The following is a 20,015-nucleotide window of genomic DNA, read 5'->3' on the forward strand; positions in this document are numbered from 1 at the left end:
CACTCCGATTTTTGCAGACCTGGCTTTTCAAAGAGTTGAAGAGTTGTTACATGCGGTCACAGGGTAGTATAGTTTTCAGAGAGAAAGTGCAGATTGGTAACCCTGAAAGAGTAGGCAACCTAGGAAATTACTCCTGAAGCAACACTAACAGCTCTGTTAGCAGCCCTTTAGGTATTTCTAAGACAACCCTAGCTCCACGTGATAATTGTTGATAGTTCTTTGTTAACTAAAAACTGCGGATAGAAATTGATGAAGGCGGGTGCCGGAAGAAGCCTTGGAGTGGACTGAAAACACAGCGACGGGTCCGTTTCTTGTACAGACTGAAAACTGTTCTAGACTGCACTACCTCTCTGCTGTTTTATGCGAGGTGCTCTTGAAGCGACCCACCCATCGGCCATCCTAGGAGGGTGAATTCTAATGCATAGCATCATTAATGTGTAACCTATTCACTGCCACTTGAGCCTTCCGATCACAGTGCGCACAAGTGCCGGGCCTATAGACCGACCAAGTTTCAAATAGTGCCATGCCAACATACCCTGATGATACGACCCTGATGAGGTTTTGAGCAAAGGTGGAGGTCACTTTCTATGTGCTACTCCCATATAGCAACATCAGAAAGAATACTAACCAGGACAGCTTCAACTTGATCATGGTGTTGAGATAACTACATCTTCAGATTTTAGACACAGCAGCGAAAGCGGAACTAGCGCTGTTAATGGGCCGGGAAACTGAAAAAACCACGCTCTCTAGATACATAAATTGATCAATGCTTTCGATGCTCTGCTCATTAATGTAGATACAGAGAGTACGGTGACCAGCCAGCCTAAGAACCTTTTTTTTGTTCGTGTTTATCTTCAGCCCGACTCTACTTGCCTCTCTATACAAATCCAGAATCATTTGGCCTGGATCCATACCCGGTGAGGAAGGAAAGATATGTCATCAGTGTAGTCGAATTGTTTGAGGAAAGATGCTATGGCCTATTGAATTCCTCCTCGTCTTCCGAATAGGGCAACATGAAGAATATCAACGATAACAAAAAGAAATAATATGGAGAACAAGATGCAACCCTGGCAAACTGCGCTTTCGATCTCAAATTCCTCTGAGATTTTGATCCACCGGATGTCGATGGGGTGATGTGATCCTAGCTTTGCCAATGTGGTAGTTGTGACCTGTATGAGAAGCCAGCTCCTTTGAGAACCTGGTTGGGTAGCGTGCATTGAACCGATGTTAGTAAACCGCGTTGCTTCGAGCGGGTCCTGATCCCCCCGTGGGTTCTGGGATCAGCTAAGCGTTGGCCGGGCCACAGGCAACTGGGGTAGACTTCCTAACTATTGCGGCCCGATCCCTTACACACGATGCGCTAGGGAAGGAGGAAGAACTGAGTGCGTTTGTGCGCAGTACAAAAATGCTTCGTTTACCGCAGCGATCAGCGAAGGAGGCAGCAAGGACTGAAATACCCGATGTAACACCGGGACGCCCAAGTAAAGAGGAAGCTTTACCAAATAGCCTGACTGACGGTGCGGGGACGGCAACTACAATATCCTGTAGTGCTCCTGTTCCGAAGAAAAGCCCAGTCAGAATCGCTAGCCCTGAGCAGGTGGATTTGGACACGAACCGAGTAGAAGTGCAGTCGACCATCCTAACTAGAGCCGAAGAGGAATAGCTCATCAGGAAATGCGTGACAGTGGTGAAGCCCATGCGGTGGGCTCTGTTCCTCCAGAGGAAGGTCAACAAAGGTGATAAAAACTTAAACTGGTGAAACAACTGGACCGCATCTCCTTCCACAGGCGGACGTGGAGAGCAGCGGAATGGACCGCAGACAGCCCGCTGCAAAGCGAACTGGTGAAAAAGCGGAAAGAGGACAACGTATCTGAAGGAAACGTAATCAAAGTAGTCTCCATGACCTAAAAAACGAAGGCGAAGCAGGATAAAAGGAAACAACTGGCTGTGCCGTCAGAAATCAGTCTGACCAAAGACAAGGAGGCGACAAATCAGAAGCCAGTAACTAAAAAGACGAGGAAACGAAGAAGGACTAGGCCGTCGGCTCTGCTCATTAAGTCGACGAAGGCAAGCCATTTTCGGAAGTCCTTTGTGAAATCTCGTAAAGGATGAAACCCGAAGACAACGGACCAGTGTTGTTTTCCATACGGAAAACGAAGGGTGGCCGAGTCATCGTTGAACTGGGCCCGAAGACATGGGAGAAGGCTCTTGTTTCTAGTCTAGAGCCCATGTGCTTCCTAGAAATCCGATATTTTGTCTGCCTCATAGAAAAGGTCGAGACCAAAAACTCGCCGTGATATAAGTTCCCGAACAATATGCGAGGAAATTCTTTAGCAGCGGGAACATCGAAATAGGATGGGTAGTATGCAGGGTACGAATGCGGATAATCCCCATCAAGTTCTACAGGTGTCTTTACACATGACAGCAGGAAATGGATTTGTCTGGATTCGGTGTTTAGCATTTATCTAACGCCGAATGAGACGGTGCCGGACTTCTGGCTGCGGCTTGACGCTCTGGAGGACGCTGTTTCGGGCATGGAGGGGCGAATCCTGGTAGGCGATGATTGTAATGCTAGAGCCCTTGAATGGGGCGTGCCTCAGTCAGACTCCAGAGGGAAACGGATTCTGGAAATGGTGGCGAGAACCGGGCTCGTAGTTTTAAACACTTGATCCACTCCGATCCACGTTTCGGTTCCCAGGCTGAGAAGAAAGCATCCTTGACATCACTTTTGCATCGGGATCTCTGGCACCATCGGTGGCCAGGTACCGTTAGACGGAAGAGTATTTTTTGTTCGTACATGGAGGTGAAAAATCTTAGAAAAACACGTCCGCCCCAGATCCCCTGCACAAACGCCGGAGCTACGGCGGGCGCGCGTCGGATTTGCATCCACTAAAAACCACCCCGGTCTCTCCAGGTATTACTTCGCGGGCAAAAACTCCTCCTGTATTTGCACGATTGGGGAGCAGATCGTAAGCCAGTTCTACTCGAACTTTAGCATCTCTGCAACTAAGTTCTCCGGGCTCACGATCCTGTGCAACACTTGGTTTAGGTTCCTCCTTTCCATCGAGAATCTTGGGCAGTGAATCATCACATGCCGTCGACTCATCCAACCCAAAGCGGTGCAGATACTGCCTGTAGCAACCACCCTGTATTGTGAGGAACTGGAAAATGTGTTCCCATGTTTCCGCTGAAGCCGCGTCCTAATGTTGGGAATGAGCCTCTGCGTCCACTGACCCTCCGTAGACTCGTCCCATCTGGGTTGCCACATGCGGCTCTGACCTTGCCCTCACTATGAAGAATAGGAAGGTACTGAAGGCATTTTTGCGAAGGTTTACAAACTGGGGTTCCGTCGACCGCCAGACTTGTTGCTCGCGGTGTTCAAAGCATGCTTGAAGGAGGGTATTTTTCCTTATCGCTGGGAAGTAGCGAGACTCGCGCTGATCATCATGTGAAAAGGAGACCCCAAGCTGCCGTCTGCATACCGACTGCTGTGTATACTTGACACAACCAGGAAAGTGCTCGAAAAGCACTACAGTAGTAGACTCGCTAAGGCGATCCGCGCAGCCGGGGACTTATCCCAAGGGCTAATCTCATTTTGAAACGCTATAACTTTTGAAAGGGGTAATCACGATAGTTTTCCAACAGGGGGTAGGAGACATTTCGCTTCTCTCTCCATATCCTCTCAATTCGCTCCGGGAGTGAGGTTCAAAATTAAATTCTATTGTCATAATGCAAAATTGGCCCCATTGTAAGACATCATAGCTTTCTAAGGGGATGTGGCTGGGCAATTCTTTAATGAAGTCAGAGTGGAAGGACCTTCCTCTTTCATTTGCATACCCTCAACATTCCCTCTCCCTCCAAGGTTATGGCTGAAAATTCAAACTTCACTATATATCAAAATTTTAGATGCTATCACTTTATAAGGGGGTGACCATTACGAGTTTTCATCGGGGCTGTAGGGGGGAACCCACAACCTTCTCCTCTATTATATTGCAAATTCAAGCTTTGTCAAAATTGAAAAGGATGCACCAATCAACTTCAATATCCAAATAAAATGTATTTTTATATTGAATAATTTTTGTTGGAAGTCATATCTTTTCTATTGCAAATTTTTCTTAAAATTAAGGTAAAAACAACCACCCCTGTGGGGATGTTTATAATGCATAATGAAAAATTATATAAAAAATTACCTAGAAAACCGCACATGGAACTGCGGTATCACTACACTTATAAGGATCAAATTACCTGCGGATATCGATCTAGCTCCATTTCGAGAAATGCTGTGGACGGTTGTGGTGTATTCAGTTCGCTTCCAACGCACATTTCATACAATAAATGTCCGAAGCAAATTATATCGATATTATCTATATCACTAATTGAGCGCGACCACATAACGGCATTAACTCGCGAACTTAAACCTAATAAACCATTTTCCAAGCCGGAAAGCCTGAAAAAAAGAGAAGATGGAGTGAAAAGTATTGCAAGGATATCCATAAATCCATTATGCGCCTATTACGGTAATGCTGCTGATAATGCGAAAGTAATTACAAGTAATTACCTTGCCACCCCATTTTGTAAGATAACATTGCCGCTGTGGAGATGACCATGCAATGCGAATCCTCGTTCACGTAAAAATAGTAAAGCTTCCAGAATTTGTCTACCTAATCGTTGTACTTGTGAAATTGGGAGGCATGTTGGTTTCCGCGTATATTTACGATTCCATGGTTCATTCCATTGAGCCTGGAATAATGAGGAAAATTCGTTAGGTTTCGGTCCATTTTGAGTGTTAACTTTAAATTAATAGGGAGGTATGTGCATTTACAGTCTGTTACATAAGAGCATGGTCACTGTTACCCGTAGATAAAAAATCAGAGCGTCCTGTTTCTTTTTCTATGACATAGAGGGCACCTCAGTCCTTCATGCTTTTTGTAAAAAGTCAGCTCTCTGTCAAATTTAGTCTTCAATTGAGTGGTTTTTCGAAATGAGTGCTGTTTACGCCTCTCGCTTTGAGGCAATTTTTCTATGTTTGCATGAAAAAGGACCCAAATTAACGCAAACTGCTGCTGCGAAATATATGGGAAAGTCGAAGCAGTTCGCTAGCAAGTGGATGATTTTCCTGATCGCGGAAGTGCAAGCAAAATCTCAAAAAAAGACGAAAAAAAGATTCTCGCATTCTTCTCGAAAGATCCAACTTTGACTTTACGTGGAGCTGCTGTGAAATTGAAAGCAAAAGGTGTTGACATATCTTACGGAACGATTCGCAGGCACTTGCTTGCCAATAAACTGAAATATCGCAGTGCTTTGGAAAAACCAATGTTGAGTGCAAAACACGTTGAAAAACGAGTGGAATGGGCGAAGGTAAACTTGGACCGCGATTGGAGCAACGTATTTTTTTCTGATGAATCCTCCTTCTGGGCATTTCCGAGCATCAAATATGCCTGGATAACCTCCACCAGTAGGATGCTTCAACGGACTGTTAAACACCCCGTTAAGGTCCATGTTTGGGGATGCTTCTCAAACAAAGGTTTCGGTACTTTGTTCTTATTTACCGCGAATTTAAATGCCGGATAGCTCACTGGTTAGAGCACTAGGCTGTCATACGGAAGGTCGCGGTTCAAATTTCACTGGTGGCAGTGGAATTTGCATCGTGATTTGACGTCGGATACCAGGGGACTCAGCTGTGAATGAGTACCTGAGTCAAATCAGGGTAATAATCTCGGGCGAGCGCAATACTGACCACATTGCCTCCTAATGTACCGTTACGGTCTTGAATGAAGTGCTCTAACACACTTCAAGGCCTTGATCCAATATGGATTGTTGTGCCAACGATTATTATTATTATTAAATGCCGAAAAAATGAATAAAATATATCAAAAGGCTTTGTTACCATCTGCCAAGCAATGGTATATCAAGAAAAATGAAAGCTGGATCCTTCAAGAGGACAACGATCCGAAACATCGGAGTCGAGCGTGTAGCGTGTAGAGTGGAAGGCGCAAAACGGAGTTGTCACTTTAGATTGACCATCTCAGTCACCGGATGAAAATTCTATAGAAAAGTCATGTAATTTAGATCAACTTTCTCGACAAATTCGGAAAATTTGGAGGTCTTTTACTTTAGAATATGCAGAAAAACTAATGGAAAGTATGCCCCGACGGTGCCAGGCCATAATTGACAATGCAGGAGATTGGACTTGCTACTGAGGTATTTGCATTGAGTATTGACGACCAAATTATCAATAAATTTGCGAATTTTCGAAAAATCAATTGCTGTTATTATTTAATAGTGACCACGCTCTTATGTAACAGATTGTAGTACAGTACATAGTAGGGGACTTCTCCGATACAAGCTATGAATTTCAGTCATAGAGTTTTACCACGAATCCAGATCAACAACTTCTTCATAAGCGCGAGGCGACGTTTGGTGCCTTTGGAGGTTGAGTAGCATTCAGAACTACAGGAAGGGAAAACGAAATTGTGGTTTGTTTTGGATTAACCGTGTTCGTTGATCCATCAATCATAAAGAGCTGTTCGGAGAAGAAAGTAGAGAAGTACCGTCACAGGATTACCAGTGGCTTTGTTTCTGAGTGCTTTGATCCCTAACGTGTCATTTGTACAAAATTGACGTGCTTATACCGATGAGTGGGTCCGCACCGGATCTAAAAATGAGACAAAAACAAAGGAATTCGCGACGGCCTAATGAAATAAACCAGAACGAGCTAAGCCTGGAAAATTAAAAAAAAAAACCGCTCGACCGCCCGCGTGGAGTTGTAAGTCTCCAGACCCAAGCGCCGAGATCGAAAGGGAAGATCCACGACGGATCACAGTCTCGATCCTTGCTTCTCCTGCCTCAGATGCTTATTGATGCGCGGCCACTGAGGTTTCCTCTCATTCTTGACATTCTCGGGCCATTGTTTGGAGGATGTCCCTACGAAGAAGAAAGAATATTTAGATTTTAAATTCTGAAACGAAGAGATAGCCGTTTCACATAAAGGTAGGGAAGGGCACTCCTCAGAAGCGCGGACGGCATTACCTTTCAGGATATAGCCGCAAAGGCGTGTAGATCCAGAGACCTCTGGAAGGCAATCACCTACGAGACGTCTCAAAGACAAACACAACAAACGACTAGCTCTTGTGGTATTCTACCAAGGATAGGGCTAGAAGTTCTACGTTACAAGGTGGGAAAGGACATTGTGGCTTAGGAACACTTGCTGAAGGCAAGTGTACGTGGAGCCTAGTCGGGAACAATGTTGAGAATCCATTGCTTCTTTATCCGACACCACCAAACGAAGTTCTGAGCCGGAATAGGCTATCTTTCACTGATCCAAAAAACCTGTAAATAAGGAATTAGGCCTGAATCCATGAAATGTTGGGCCTCACGTTAGGCGCCATTTGTAATGAACCTAGGGGAAATCGGATGATCAAACGACCATCCTGAGTGGCCGAAGACCAGCTAGAGGGAAGAGCTATCCCAGAAACCGAAAAAGTTGGCGTGCAAGAAGGTGTCAACCGAGCACTTTGATGGTGCTTCCGTATTTTCGGACAGATCTTCACGGTCAGTTTCCCGTATGTATGCTGACTCTTCGTGTATTGCACCGGTACCATAACAGTGCAGCCAGAAATAAGATGGTCCAACATCTCTAATCCCGAACCGCGCCGTCCTGAATGGAACGCACGAATCCCTCCGTCTTAGCAAAGAGGCCCCCAGCACACAGCCATATGTTCGATAAATGCAAATCGACAGATGGCTGCCAAAGACAATTCACGTGTTTACCGTGCATTGCCTTCGACTTCCATTCATCGATCCGGTCTTGGTCCGACTTCACCCCGTTTAGAGGATTGAAACATCGATCCTTTAAGTTGGTGTCAGCCCCAGTCTGCCTTATAGACGGCCGGAAGCAAGGCACTCGCCTGCTCTTTACTGTAAAAACAAGCGCGCAGTGAGTCGATGATGTTGTGCAGCCACGTCAACCACACCCCTATCTCCGATATCACGAGGCAGGTTCATCCGCTCCACGCAGAGTTTGATGCATTCAAAATTTGGACAGTCCGTATTTGCCGCTAGACGTTTTCCAGATCGGTTTTTGTCCAGGACAATATTCTGAATGCATAAGCCAGTGAAGGGATAGTGAATATATTCGATGCGCTTATTTTATTCTTCCCCGAGAGCTGCGATTTCAGCACCAGCTTCGCACCTCGCAGGAATTCGGGCAGCAGAGCATCCTTCAGATCACCAACTCAAGCATGGGTTCCTTGCGGAATTCCTAAGTATTTATAGAAGTCTGTCAAGGTCATAGCTTCGATGTGGAGGTCCCCAATGCTATGTCCGGCATGCGGCTCGTGATGATCTTTGTGGATTACTTGGATTCGACACTTGTCTAATCGAAACTCCATCCGAATATCACGGCTGAACATTTGTATTATTCGCAACAGACTTCTAAGATGAACGTCAGTACCAGCATACAGCTTGATGTCATCTAAGTAAATCAAGTGTGTCAGTTCGCACTTAGTACGTAGGCCATACTTTATTGCAAAACCATGCCCTCTAGCATCATTCAGTAGCAATGAAAGGGGGTTCAGTGCCATGCAAAACCAAAGGGGACTCAACGAATCCCCCTTGAAGATGTCCCTCTGTATACGGATGGGTTCTGAGGTATTAGCACCCTCAGATGTACGCACTGATTAGGTGGTGTGCCACCCTTCCACGACTGTCCCCAAAAACTTTATTAGTTTGGGATCAATGCGATACAGATGTAGGACATCGATTAGCCAGGTATGTGGATTGCTGTCGAAAGCCTTGGCATAATCGATATAGCAACTAAAGAGGTTTCTTTGACCTCTAGTTGCTTGTCCTACAACTATTAAATTGACGATGAGTTCCTCTTTGCAACCCCTTGAACCGACTTGGTTGGTGTTGGCACGCATTGACCCTTCTACTAATAATGGGCGTTATGAATTTGTAGAGGGTTGGTAAGCAAGTAATTGGTCTTGTGTCCGCGGGGTCCTACACCGTGTCCTTTTTAGGGATAAGGCAGTTAGGAAGGCCGGGAATTCCTCCGGCCGACTCATGACCTGATTTATGCTGTATGGTGAACTTTTTGTACCAGAAGTTTTGCACCCAATTTAGAGCTGAGTGCCTCCATTTCTTTGAGTTGTTTGTGCCTCGTCGAACTTTCTTTTTGGTAACATCCGCAAAATTCATGCCAGGCGTAGCGGCATGACGGGTGCCTTCGGCGGTGATCCGCTCAGCATGCTCAGTGTGCTGGGCGGATAACCCGCAAAATCCACCCTAATACTCTTTCACTTCCGTTACCGAAAACTACACTGTCTGGATGCTCTGTTGGGATTCGTTTAGTGATCTGAAAAAAACTCCGCTGATTCTTCGCTTCGGTTGCATTCTAGACACGCCTGGAATGGCTTTTGCTATACCATCGCAATCGGCTGCATATGACAGAAAGTTTCTGCTTTAGTATGTCCAGAATTTCAACTACGGGTGTCTCACTGGGGTGGCATAGTTCCTGTAAACCCTCTGCACTTTATTTCGCACGCGTCTACTGACATTGTCAGTGTTAATTTGACTCAGTCTAGCAATGCCCTGCCATGGTGGCAGGGTCAGTTAAACCAATAACGCGAAATCGAATCTTCTGATCGTGCAATCTGACAGCTGCACCACAATATACAGTTGCAGTAGCGACATATCACCACATAGCCGAGATGCAATCTCATCATTGATTGGAGATAGAATTCTTGGAGTAGCTGAAGATGCATAGAGCCTGGAAGTACCTAGTCTATGCAAAGGATCCATTTCCGAGAATTCTATACACGCTCTTTGGAATTCGTCCCGAACCTCAGCTGGGCGGTAGAGAGTACTGAAACTGTTGCCTGCAGTGCGGCGTGGTGTTGTTGATGCCGCCGTCTCTGCCCCCATCGAATCTTGGTCACCAGTTTCCACGATGACCTCAAGTCGAACACGTTCTCTGATAATGGCCGAGATTCTGTCGCTGTGAGTAATAAAGCGGTACTGGACTGCGACTCGCTGCACAGTCACTTGCGAAAATTGCGGGAAACTTTCACCGAATCTCTGGAGCAACTAGGCGTGGTAAGATATTACACCTGCCCCGCCGTTATTTCATAGTAGGAGGGGATGATGAGGAGGTTCATTTCTTCGTCGGGGCGTCTAGACGTCGAACCACTCCATGCCTAGCGGCTTTGACGCCGTGCTGTCCATTACGTGAGCCTGACCCAGTCACCAAGTCAGACGACTCCCGCCGGATATCCGCATCCTTCATATCCGGTCTAGCCCTGCCTTAATTAGGAACTCCAGATATCTCGGTTTTGCGCCGAGGTCCACCAATTCTATATCCCTAAAAGCTGTCTGGCGTTCTGACCTACGCCATCGCTCCATCTTAGGCGGGGTCTGCCTCGTCCTCTTTTTCTACCATAGATATTGCCCTTATAGACTTTCCGGGTGGGATCATCCTCCTCCATACGGATTAAGTGACCCGCCCACCGTAACGTATTGAGGCGGATTTTATCCACAACCGGACGGTTACGGTATCGCTCAGAGATTTCGTCGTTATGTAGGCTACGGAATCGTCCATCCTCATGTAGGGGGCCAAAAATTCTTCGGAGGATTCTTGTCTCGAACGCGGCCAAGAGTTCGCAATTTTTCTTGCTAAGAACCCAAGTCTGTCAGGAATACATGAGGACTGGCAAGATCACAGTTATGTACAGTAAGAGCTTTGACCATATCGTGAGACGTTTCGAGCGGAACAGTTTTTGTAAGCTGAAATAAGCTCTGTTGGCTGCTAACAACCGTGCGCGGATTTCATTATCATAGTTGTATCGGTTGTGATTTTCGACCCTAGATAGGAGAAATTATCAACGGTCTCAAAGTTATAGTCTCCTAACTTTATTCTTCCCGTTTGACCAGTGCGGCTTGATGTTATTGGTTGGTTGACGTTGCCACCACTTTGTCTTGACTTCATTGATGTGCAGCCCGAGATCTCGTCTCAATTGCCGCCTGCTCGATCTGGATGAAGGCAATTTGTACATCTTGGCTGGTTCTTCCTATGATGTTGATATCGTCAGCTCGCAGCTTGCATTTACCTCAGCATCACGCACCACTTTCTCGAGGGCCAGGCTAAAGAGGACGCATGATAGGGCATCCCCTTGTCCTAGACCGGTTTTGATGTCGAATGGTCGTGAGAGTGATCCTGCTGCTTTTATCTGGCCTCGCACATTAGTCAGGGTCAACCGAATTCTCCAATGGCTGTGTACAGTTTTACCTTGGCTATCATAGCTGGCTTTAAAGTCGATGAATATATGGTGCAACTGTTGTCCATATTCCAACAGTTTTTCCATCGCTTGCCGCAGAGAGAAAATCTGATCTTTTCCTGATTTGCCTGGAGTGAAACCTCTTTGGTGTGAGCCAATGATGGTCTGGGCGTATGGGACTATCCGCCCTAGCAAGATAGCGGCGAATATTTTATAGATGATACTCAGCAACGTGATACCTCTATAATTGCTGCACTGTGTGATATCTCCCTTTTTATGTATGAGACAGATTATGCCTCGTTGCCAATCGTCAGGCATTGATTCGCTGTCCCATACCTTGAGCATAAGTTGATGAACCACTTGGTGTAACTGGTCGCCTCGCCGGAATGAGCATCGGGGTGTATAAGGCTTCATCCTGCTGACTTTTTGGTAAAACTTGTGCGCCTAGTGCGGTTGCTCCCTGTACTTTTCGAGTTCACAGACTTGTTGGTTCTCCCAGGCTCTAGGCTTCCTTTTTCCGTCTGTGAAGTCGCTTCTTCACTCGCCATAGTTTATAATGAGCTTCCATGCGTTCCCGCGTTGTATGATAGTGCAGCATTGTCCGGTATGCAGCACAATTCCGTTCCGTTGCTTGCTTACATTCATCGTCGAATCAGCCATTCCGACTTTTTTGCGACTGGGACCAAGTATATTGCAATGAAAACGCTCTTCAGGTGGTTGTGAAGATCATTTGTTGATGCTTCATCTCCAGGGTATTTGTTAGCTGCGTTTATTGCGGCATCCGTTTCCCCCCTATGGGTGTCACGGAGGACTTGCTGTGAATGCCTTCAGTATTCAATGCTTCAGTATTCAATCCCTTCTGGGGTTGTAGGCGGTTTATATATTCCACCCTATATGTTCTAACATTCATCAAGGCTGGTCTCTTACCGAATATATGAAATTGAAGTAGAATTGCTCAAAAGTTAAACGGGTGAACTGATCCTAGCATTTGGTGAAGAGATAAAACTCCAAAGGGAGAACACCGAAGCCGAGAAAGTACCCGAAGAAGTGAACATAAGTAGGAGGTGATCATTGTCTCCAACTGCAAATGAAAGGTTAAAGTATACTCAGGGTACGTCAACCAGAAGAAAAATTCAGTCATATTTTAGGTTGTGAAAAAGGAGATCTCATGTTGGAGCACAGGAAGATCAAAAATATAAACAGCAACTGGATCTCAAATAGGGTAATCTCTACAGCAGTGGGCAGATATAATAGAACTAACGGCGATGGGGTTACCATTAAGAGCAAGGATATTGATAAGATGACTACCAAGAAGGAAGGCCGCAACGCTCTAGAAAGCGAGTTCACGCTAATGGGGTTGCAGGGGTCTGCAATGACAATTCTACGGCTACGGGGGGGGGGGGCAATCATGCGTCTATTGACAGAGGCAACAGGGAGGGTGAAAGTAGACCGGCGGAGTGAAGGTAGGCCGATCCTTCAGATGCATTGAGTTTGGCTATATAGCGATTATAAATAGTAGTATTGGCTTCAGCTATGCAGGAGATGAGGAAGTCGGTGTCCTATCAGTAAGGACTGTACAGTCGATACAGATTGAAATAAAACACAGGAAGTGGGAGAGTATGATCCTGGATAACCGGACAACGGCAAAAGGTTGATCTTCATTATTATTCCGCTTATTCTACGGTGGATGCAACAATTATGGTTCTGGGCCAGGCAATAAATTCTGTCAAGTGTTGCGCCGTGTTGACCCTGTACCTGGAAAAAGTGTTCAAGTCAGACTGACTGAGAATGACTTTTGCTTGAGAAGCATGTATTGTAAGATCGATATGTCCCGAAATTGCATCCGGATTCTAATGGAGCATTGATACGTTGCGTTCACGAAGGGGCTATAATTGTTGGTTTCGCAGATGATTTAATTATCCTTGCCACCGTAAAACATCTGCAGGATGTGGAGGCTTCCGCTCTGGGGATGATAAAAATGACGAGCATATGGTTGGAAAGCGTTGGTTTAATAATGGCGGAAAGAAAGTACAAGTTTGTTATAGGTCACTCTTACAGATAGAGACTAGCAGAAAAAAGATAAATCCATGTTACCTTCAGATGGTTTTGAGTGTTTTCATTGCCATGAGATAACATAGCATTGGCTTTACTTGGCATAATCCCAATTGATTTGCTTGAGGAGAAAGTGTGGCACTTGTACTGGAGAATCCGGATAGATTCATTGGTAATAAACACAGAATAAAGGCTTGTCGTAAGGATGAAGTCATATAGTCCTGACGTTCTGACGTGATTAGTCTTTGAAGATCAGTGGACGTATGAGCTCATTTCTAATATTAGGGAATGAATCGAGCGGCGTTACGGGGAAACTCTGTTTTGGATTGCATGATTCTCCGAAATATCACAGGCTATATCATTGTCCTTGATTCGGAGCCGAGGGAAGTAGTAGAGAAAGTTCGACCAAGGCGCCAAGGGCTTGAAAATATATTTGGAGAAATGCTCGAAGTAGAAGCGAATCGCAACTGTAAGAATATAGGACGAGCTACTGAAGGAGGTAGGAGCGAGGAAGGTTTTAAGTGACCGAATCGTGAGTGAGGACCTTACACATGGTCGGTCTAGCCCAGACATCGCACACAGGTGTCCGAGCTGAAATACAGATGCCTTTCTAAGGATTTAACACCTCCGTGTCGCAAAAAAAACCCAAACCTAAAATTTAATTACACATTTCCGCAATATATGTGTATATGCGCAGCACATTCAACCAAGGATCTGCTCTCCTTAGATTCCTTCTTTGTCACTACAGACCTGCCGAAACCCAGAGCCAGCCTTAATATCACCCAATGTGACAACGAGTAAGAATACAAAAAAATATTTACCGCAATGTCGTCCGTCCTGTCGCTCTCATGGTTCTGAGTGTAGGCCGACTATAAAAGACAACGAACGGCGTGATGCGGTAATGGACACGAAGGTGTTGCGTTGGAATAGTGGCGTGACACGTTTTGATCACATCCGAAATGGGGATATCCGTGATCGATATGGGGTTGCACTGACCGTGGAAAAACTGCGAGAGAGGCGTCTACGGTATGGTCACGCGATTCGCGCTAACGAGAATTCACTTGACAAGATTGGTCTGATCGTCGAAGTCGATGATAAACGACCAAAAGGCCGGCCGAAAAAACGGTGGCTTGATACGCTGGATCGGGATTTAAAAGTCTTGCGATTGCATCCTGATCAGACATTTGATCAAATAAAATCGCGAAACCGATCACGACAAGCCGACCTCGCTTGTGAACGGGATAAACCATGAAGAAAAAGAAGAAGTGCCTGGTGCTTGCCGGTTTAAGATCATGGAATTGGGAACACAGGGTTTAGAATTCTAAACCCAGATTTGATAAATTATAGATTAGTGTTCAGAACTGTACTATTATTGGGAAGTGAATCCAAATTGTTTTTTTTTATCCCTTAAAATTCGTAATGTATGACCAAAAGATAGGTTTCAATACTTACTTTATAAATTAAATCTTTAAGGCTTCCGCGTGGATTAAAGGGCATTACAAGACAAGCATAATTAATTGAATCGGCATGTAAAAATCCTAAATCTAAAACTGGATAGATGTATGGATGATGTAAGGATCCTAAAAGTTCCATAAATAATCCTTTAGGTGTTTCGCTTGGCGGCAGTTCTTCTAAGGCAATACAGTCTGGAGGTAACGGAAGTAATGTCATTAAACGATCAGTTCGTACCTGGAAAAGAAAGTTAGATTTAGATTGTTAAATTAGATGATTTTGGAAGAGAAGCTGAAAGATGGGGATGATTGTAACAAGGAAGGCTGAAGGACGTATTTGGTCCCTGAAAGGTTCAAATATGGTATGCTAAACAAAAACATGAAAACAATTAGAAGACTTTTCCTTCATGAGCTAGCCATTTTTGTAATATAAATATAATGTATTTGGGGAACCATTTGTGATTTGGATAGTAGGTCAAACCTTTCAAGTTGTAATTATCTTCAAAATATTTTGCCTTTAAAATGTAGGAAAAACGGACTGCGTTATGTGGAGTTGGCCCAGGTAAGGCCCAGGATGAAAGAGGAATAAAAACGTCGTGAACCCACGCAAAATACTAGACAGGAGAAAGCAGGCTGCCTGAACATATCAATGGGGAGGCAAACTCTCAAGAAACAAAAGGACTTAACTTCCAAGAAAATGGAACAGATGAGAAGTGCGACTTAAATTGCTGCAAAACGTCTGCTACTCCCATGCCTGTGAAAAGGAGTGGTTTACACAAGTTGAATACCAAAACTTGGAGAAAGGTCGCATCTCCATTAGATGGTCCCAGAAAGGAGACGAAATCGGTGGGCAAATTTTTTAAGTAAACCAAGAATTCCTTAGGAAGGAAGCAAATATAGCTGCTAGTAAGTAGGAGACACCTACATACAATTTCTAAGGGCAAAGGATAGAGATTACCATGAAAGAGGAGGTTCGCAAAGCCTTGGAGAAGGAGTTCCTTTGGAAATCCTACGGCGGGACATAGACCGTCACTCTCCCATCCGTGAAAGCAGTATTTAAACTTTACGCAGGAAGAAGGGTAAAAAAGGCACGGTTATGTGATTTAGGGAGTAGGCGAAACTGACGCAATGCTTTGGACGCCTTGATTCCGGTGAGGTTCAAGTCAGGCGAGCAATCTCAATAAGGATTGCGGAGGTGAACCAAATTGTATACTATGTCAAGGGCAGGAAGGTGCATCACACAGATTAGGCCATTATGGAAGTAGTACAGTACTCCGAAGCAGCACTCATAAGGGTGAAACTAGAACGAATTCGTATATATAACGGATATGCTCGACCTAACGATATACCGGGCGAATCTGACTAGATGATGAGTGCTTCTTTCGACGCTAGAGCACGAAAACCATAGGAGGGGAGCATAACGCGTGGATTTTTAAGTTGGGCAGTCTATCGCTGAATGTTAGGGGACGTGTTCTATTCGGCCATAAAGAAGTCACAATTGTTACCCAATAGGCCACAGGAGCATACGACGGTGCTATGCCCAGAATGCAACGCCCTCACCAGTATCCAATTTGACTATTTGTAGAACAACGAAATCGCAACGCTGCGGGCTGAATTTTTTCGGTCATTGGAAATTAAACAGAGGTGTAGGTGAAAACCTGGTAGCGGCGATCCTGCGGGGAGATATACAGGTAATTGAGAAGTAACCTAACATATCCTAAATTGCTTCAAAGTTAAATTTAAAATTTTGGGGTTGGGCTTACAGGATGGTAATTCAAAGGGTGTAGGGACAAGTTGTCTGCTTGTGTCTTCTCACAGAATTCAACGAGGGCGCCGGCATATATGGGATAGGGCCTGAGGTTTATATGACATCCCCAGCAAAACTTTAAAAGTGATGGTAAAGATTGGGTTTGACCTATCTCCCAATTTATTTGAAGTTACTTAAAGGAAGAAATACTCCATGCCCAGCAAAAAGAGCAAAAGTTGGTGTTCCTTCCCAAACCTTAAAAGATACCTGAGGAACATCAGCATAATATCGTCCGATCTGCCTTTAAATTGCAATGGAGATGACAATGGAGATCATGACACAATCTGTCGTTTAAAGTGACAGCGGCTTATCAAGTTTCGGTGCAAAAGAGGCGACGAATTTTGGCGGACTCTGTGCCCTATTGACATTTGATGTCAAAACACATTCGACTTCGCCAACTGAAACGAAACTAAGAGTTCATTGGTTGGAATAAGTATTCCTCGATACTTGACAAATTTGGTCATGAATGACCACTTGGAGAGTTGGGATAGCCTCAGTTCAGTACTGGGCCCTTTTGGGGTTTGGGGATGATTTGTTGTAACAAAGCAATCAAAGCATGTGGAGATCTACGGGATGGAGATAGGGAGAGCTGTAAAGGCCTTGCCGAGCTGATCCAGGCTGATGAAAAAACGGAAAGGGTATTGAAAACGAACCATAGAAAGAAGAATACTGTCAAGGTGGAAGTCGGTAAACATACAGTCGTCCCTGAGCTGGCGATCAAATAATTCCAGGCGATTATCTACGCTAAAATAAGTTTTGGAGGCACCTAGAGTATGCGTGCCAAAAGGTACTTGATGTTTCTAAGACACTTGTTAGAATATTACCAGGCGTTGGTGGATGGAAACGCCGATGGAGATTTTTTCTAGTTGGAATGTTGCAATCCATTCTGACAGATTTGTCATATGTGTGGGACCAAGCCTTTAGAAACTCGCAGAGATGGGAATGGGTAGGTTTATTTTATTGTCTGATGGATCTGACTTAGTGGTTGGGGTCATGATCCTAATTGTGAATATGCCTACCATGGAAGATGCGAAAACTGGAATACGGCAAGGTCAAGCATGTGTAATCTGTGCGACGCAGATGGGGCGTGATCTCGAAGGATCGGTCGTTGCATAAGCTCAGTCCTAATATTAGGTATTGGCTGAAACACTGAGAGACTAATTAATATATTTCCCAGTACCCAGGGCATGGTTATTACTACATTTGAAACTGGACGATTCTCCGTAGTGTCCTGAAGTGATAGCACTAGAGGCGAAGCAATCCATAAGGCTAGTAGTAAGTTCAAACAAAGTACACATATCGAGGAAGGTTGTGAGTAGTTTTAGATAAGGGGGTCCATATGAATGAAGTTTTTCTTTAAGGAGAAGGGTCGGGACAAATTGCCTTTGAGCCTTTTAAGGGTAAAACATTCACAGTTGGGGGAAAGGGACCATAATAATTAACATTTCCTAAAGATATCTCGAAGGAGTCAGTTGAAGAGTGTTCGGTAGGGTTGGACAGAATAAAAGTCAGTAGAGGCTCGCAACACGAAATTAGACATTCTGCCAGCTCGACATCCAGGCAGTGCTTGTTAATTTGTTGTGTGGATGGATGGGGAAAGGAACGGGATGTGTAACTATCAAAAGAAATAATTAAAGAGGTACAAAATGAGCCTTATAAGGGGTAACGGAGGAATGTTGACCTAGGTGAGTTTGAACAAAATTATCAAGTGGAGTCAACGGAGTCAAAGGCTTTAGAGAAACCCGTGTAGATAACGGAAGCTTCGTGGCTAGAATTTAGACGTTTGGTCACGAAGTTAATGAATTCTAGTAAGTTTGTAGCAGTGAATTGACAGTCTACAAAACCATGTAGGTCTCTAGCAATAAGGTGAGTGGAAAAAGTGGGCTGTCTGCCAGTCATCTTTCAATGACTTTGGGATACAGGTAGAGAAGCTATATAGAATGCTAATTTTCGGCGGGTGAATGCTCATCATTGTTGTGGAACAGCGTCATTTTCATTTCAGTATTCTTAACGTTTATTAAAAATTATGCAGAGCAGGGAAAGACGCTATTTGGTTCCTGCAAAGGAAATATTTTTAGAAGGAGCGACAATACGTCACGTTCGTCGCTTTGTGGTAAATATTGTATTCCACTATAACATAAATCCCTTAGCAATAACTGTAAAAGCTATGATGGTTACCTACTGAAAAGGTGAAGGAACTCACCGACTCAGTGGAGAGAGGGACTAGTATTGAAAGAGGGAGTAGCACCGTGGAAGTTAATAGTTTTGGGGGTTGCTTTTTGAAGGCGCCATTGAGCTCGAAATTGGACAAAGGGCTATGAAAGAAGATGGTGAGCTCCGACGTGACAATCCTTTAACTACGTGACAATGCTATGACGAAAAAAATGAATAAGCTCATCAACCAGTCGAAAAAGAAAGTAATCTTACTGGAGAGAATGGGCCTCATTTGAAAGAAAAGGACGGAAGAAGGAAAGTAGCTCAAGAAGTGGAGGGGCGGGAGTCGTGCATAAAATTAAAGGTGCTACTACCGTCCAGTGAACTTCTGGAAGACCGCTTTGGAAGAGCTGAGGAAAAAGGAAATCGCTAGCGCAGCTCCTAGCAAGAAGAATTCTGCAAAGTTGTAACCAAATCGACCAAGCATTCTTGGAAGTTATCCGCAACAATGTTAAACGAGAGGACGTTGGGATAGACGTTAAATATATTCGACCGACTCTTAGGTCTAAGACTAGCAAGAATAATACATCTGCGAGACAATCCAAAGCATTGTAGTGACAAAAGTAGCCTATAACTCATGTGCTCCGTCGAAAAAAGGGATCGGGACTGTCTCGCAAAAGAAGAAGAGGGGAAGGAAGTGGATAATCCAGATGTGAGCAGTCTCAAAGTAGGGGGTACATTTGCCAACTCGGCAGCAAAAAATTGGTCCTAGTCGCCGTCCTTGAGAAAACAGCAAGCCAACTTCATCATTGGGAAAATAAAGATTGGGTGAATCATCTTCTGGATTAGGTGAAGGCCATCTCCGATCCGCTGCTTCATCATAAGAACTGGGCCTACAAACGACTGGATGGAAGAACCTTGCCTTACAGAAGTGTTGTATTCTTTGTAAAGATTGCGGTCTGCAGAACGAACGCATGGCTTATGTTTCCGATTGCAGGCGGTGCCAAGTCTTCAAAGAAGAGTTGCAAACAGTGAAAAAGCAAGCACCATGATCTACATCCTGCAAATGCATACGACCTGAAGGGGAAGATTGTGCAAGAAAGAAGAGCCTCAGTGAACAGTCTTTAACTTACATCGAATTATTCCCGCTTTTCAGAACAGGCCCGGCACCTAAAAGGATGAGATTCGAAACACGGAAGGGGAGTTCTACTGGGAGGAGAATTTAATGCTAGACCCCTCGAATGTGGCACGCAATTTTGGAAGCAGTCGTTAGGACCC

The 20,015-nt window shown here is 44.7% G+C and overlaps 1 protein-coding gene across 5 annotated transcripts in view; it reads right to left on the reverse strand.

The window, feature by feature from the left end:
- The window catches only part of LOC119647434 (slowpoke-binding protein), a 122,165-nt gene that overhangs the window by 8,972 nt on the left and 93,178 nt on the right, over window positions 1-20,015 (reverse strand). For all 5 annotated transcript variants that reach the window (XR_005248872.1, XR_005248871.1, XM_038048370.1 and 2 more), the window contains 3 exons: window positions 14,778-15,014; window positions 4,559-4,740; window positions 4,246-4,447 (listed from right to left, as the gene is read on the reverse strand). Coding sequence is in view for 3 of the 5 variants with exons in the window: in XM_038048370.1 (XP_037904298.1) it covers window positions 4,246-4,447; window positions 4,559-4,740; window positions 14,778-15,014 (621 nt within the window). In the remaining 2 variants the exon portion in view is untranslated. The remainder of the gene's footprint in view (window positions 1-4,245; window positions 4,448-4,558; window positions 4,741-14,777; window positions 15,015-20,015) is intronic.

The sequence above is a fragment of the Hermetia illucens genome, chromosome 1, assembly GCF_905115235.1.
Source record: "Hermetia illucens chromosome 1, iHerIll2.2.curated.20191125, whole genome shotgun sequence".
Classification (NCBI taxonomy): domain Eukaryota; kingdom Metazoa; phylum Arthropoda; class Insecta; order Diptera; family Stratiomyidae; genus Hermetia; species Hermetia illucens.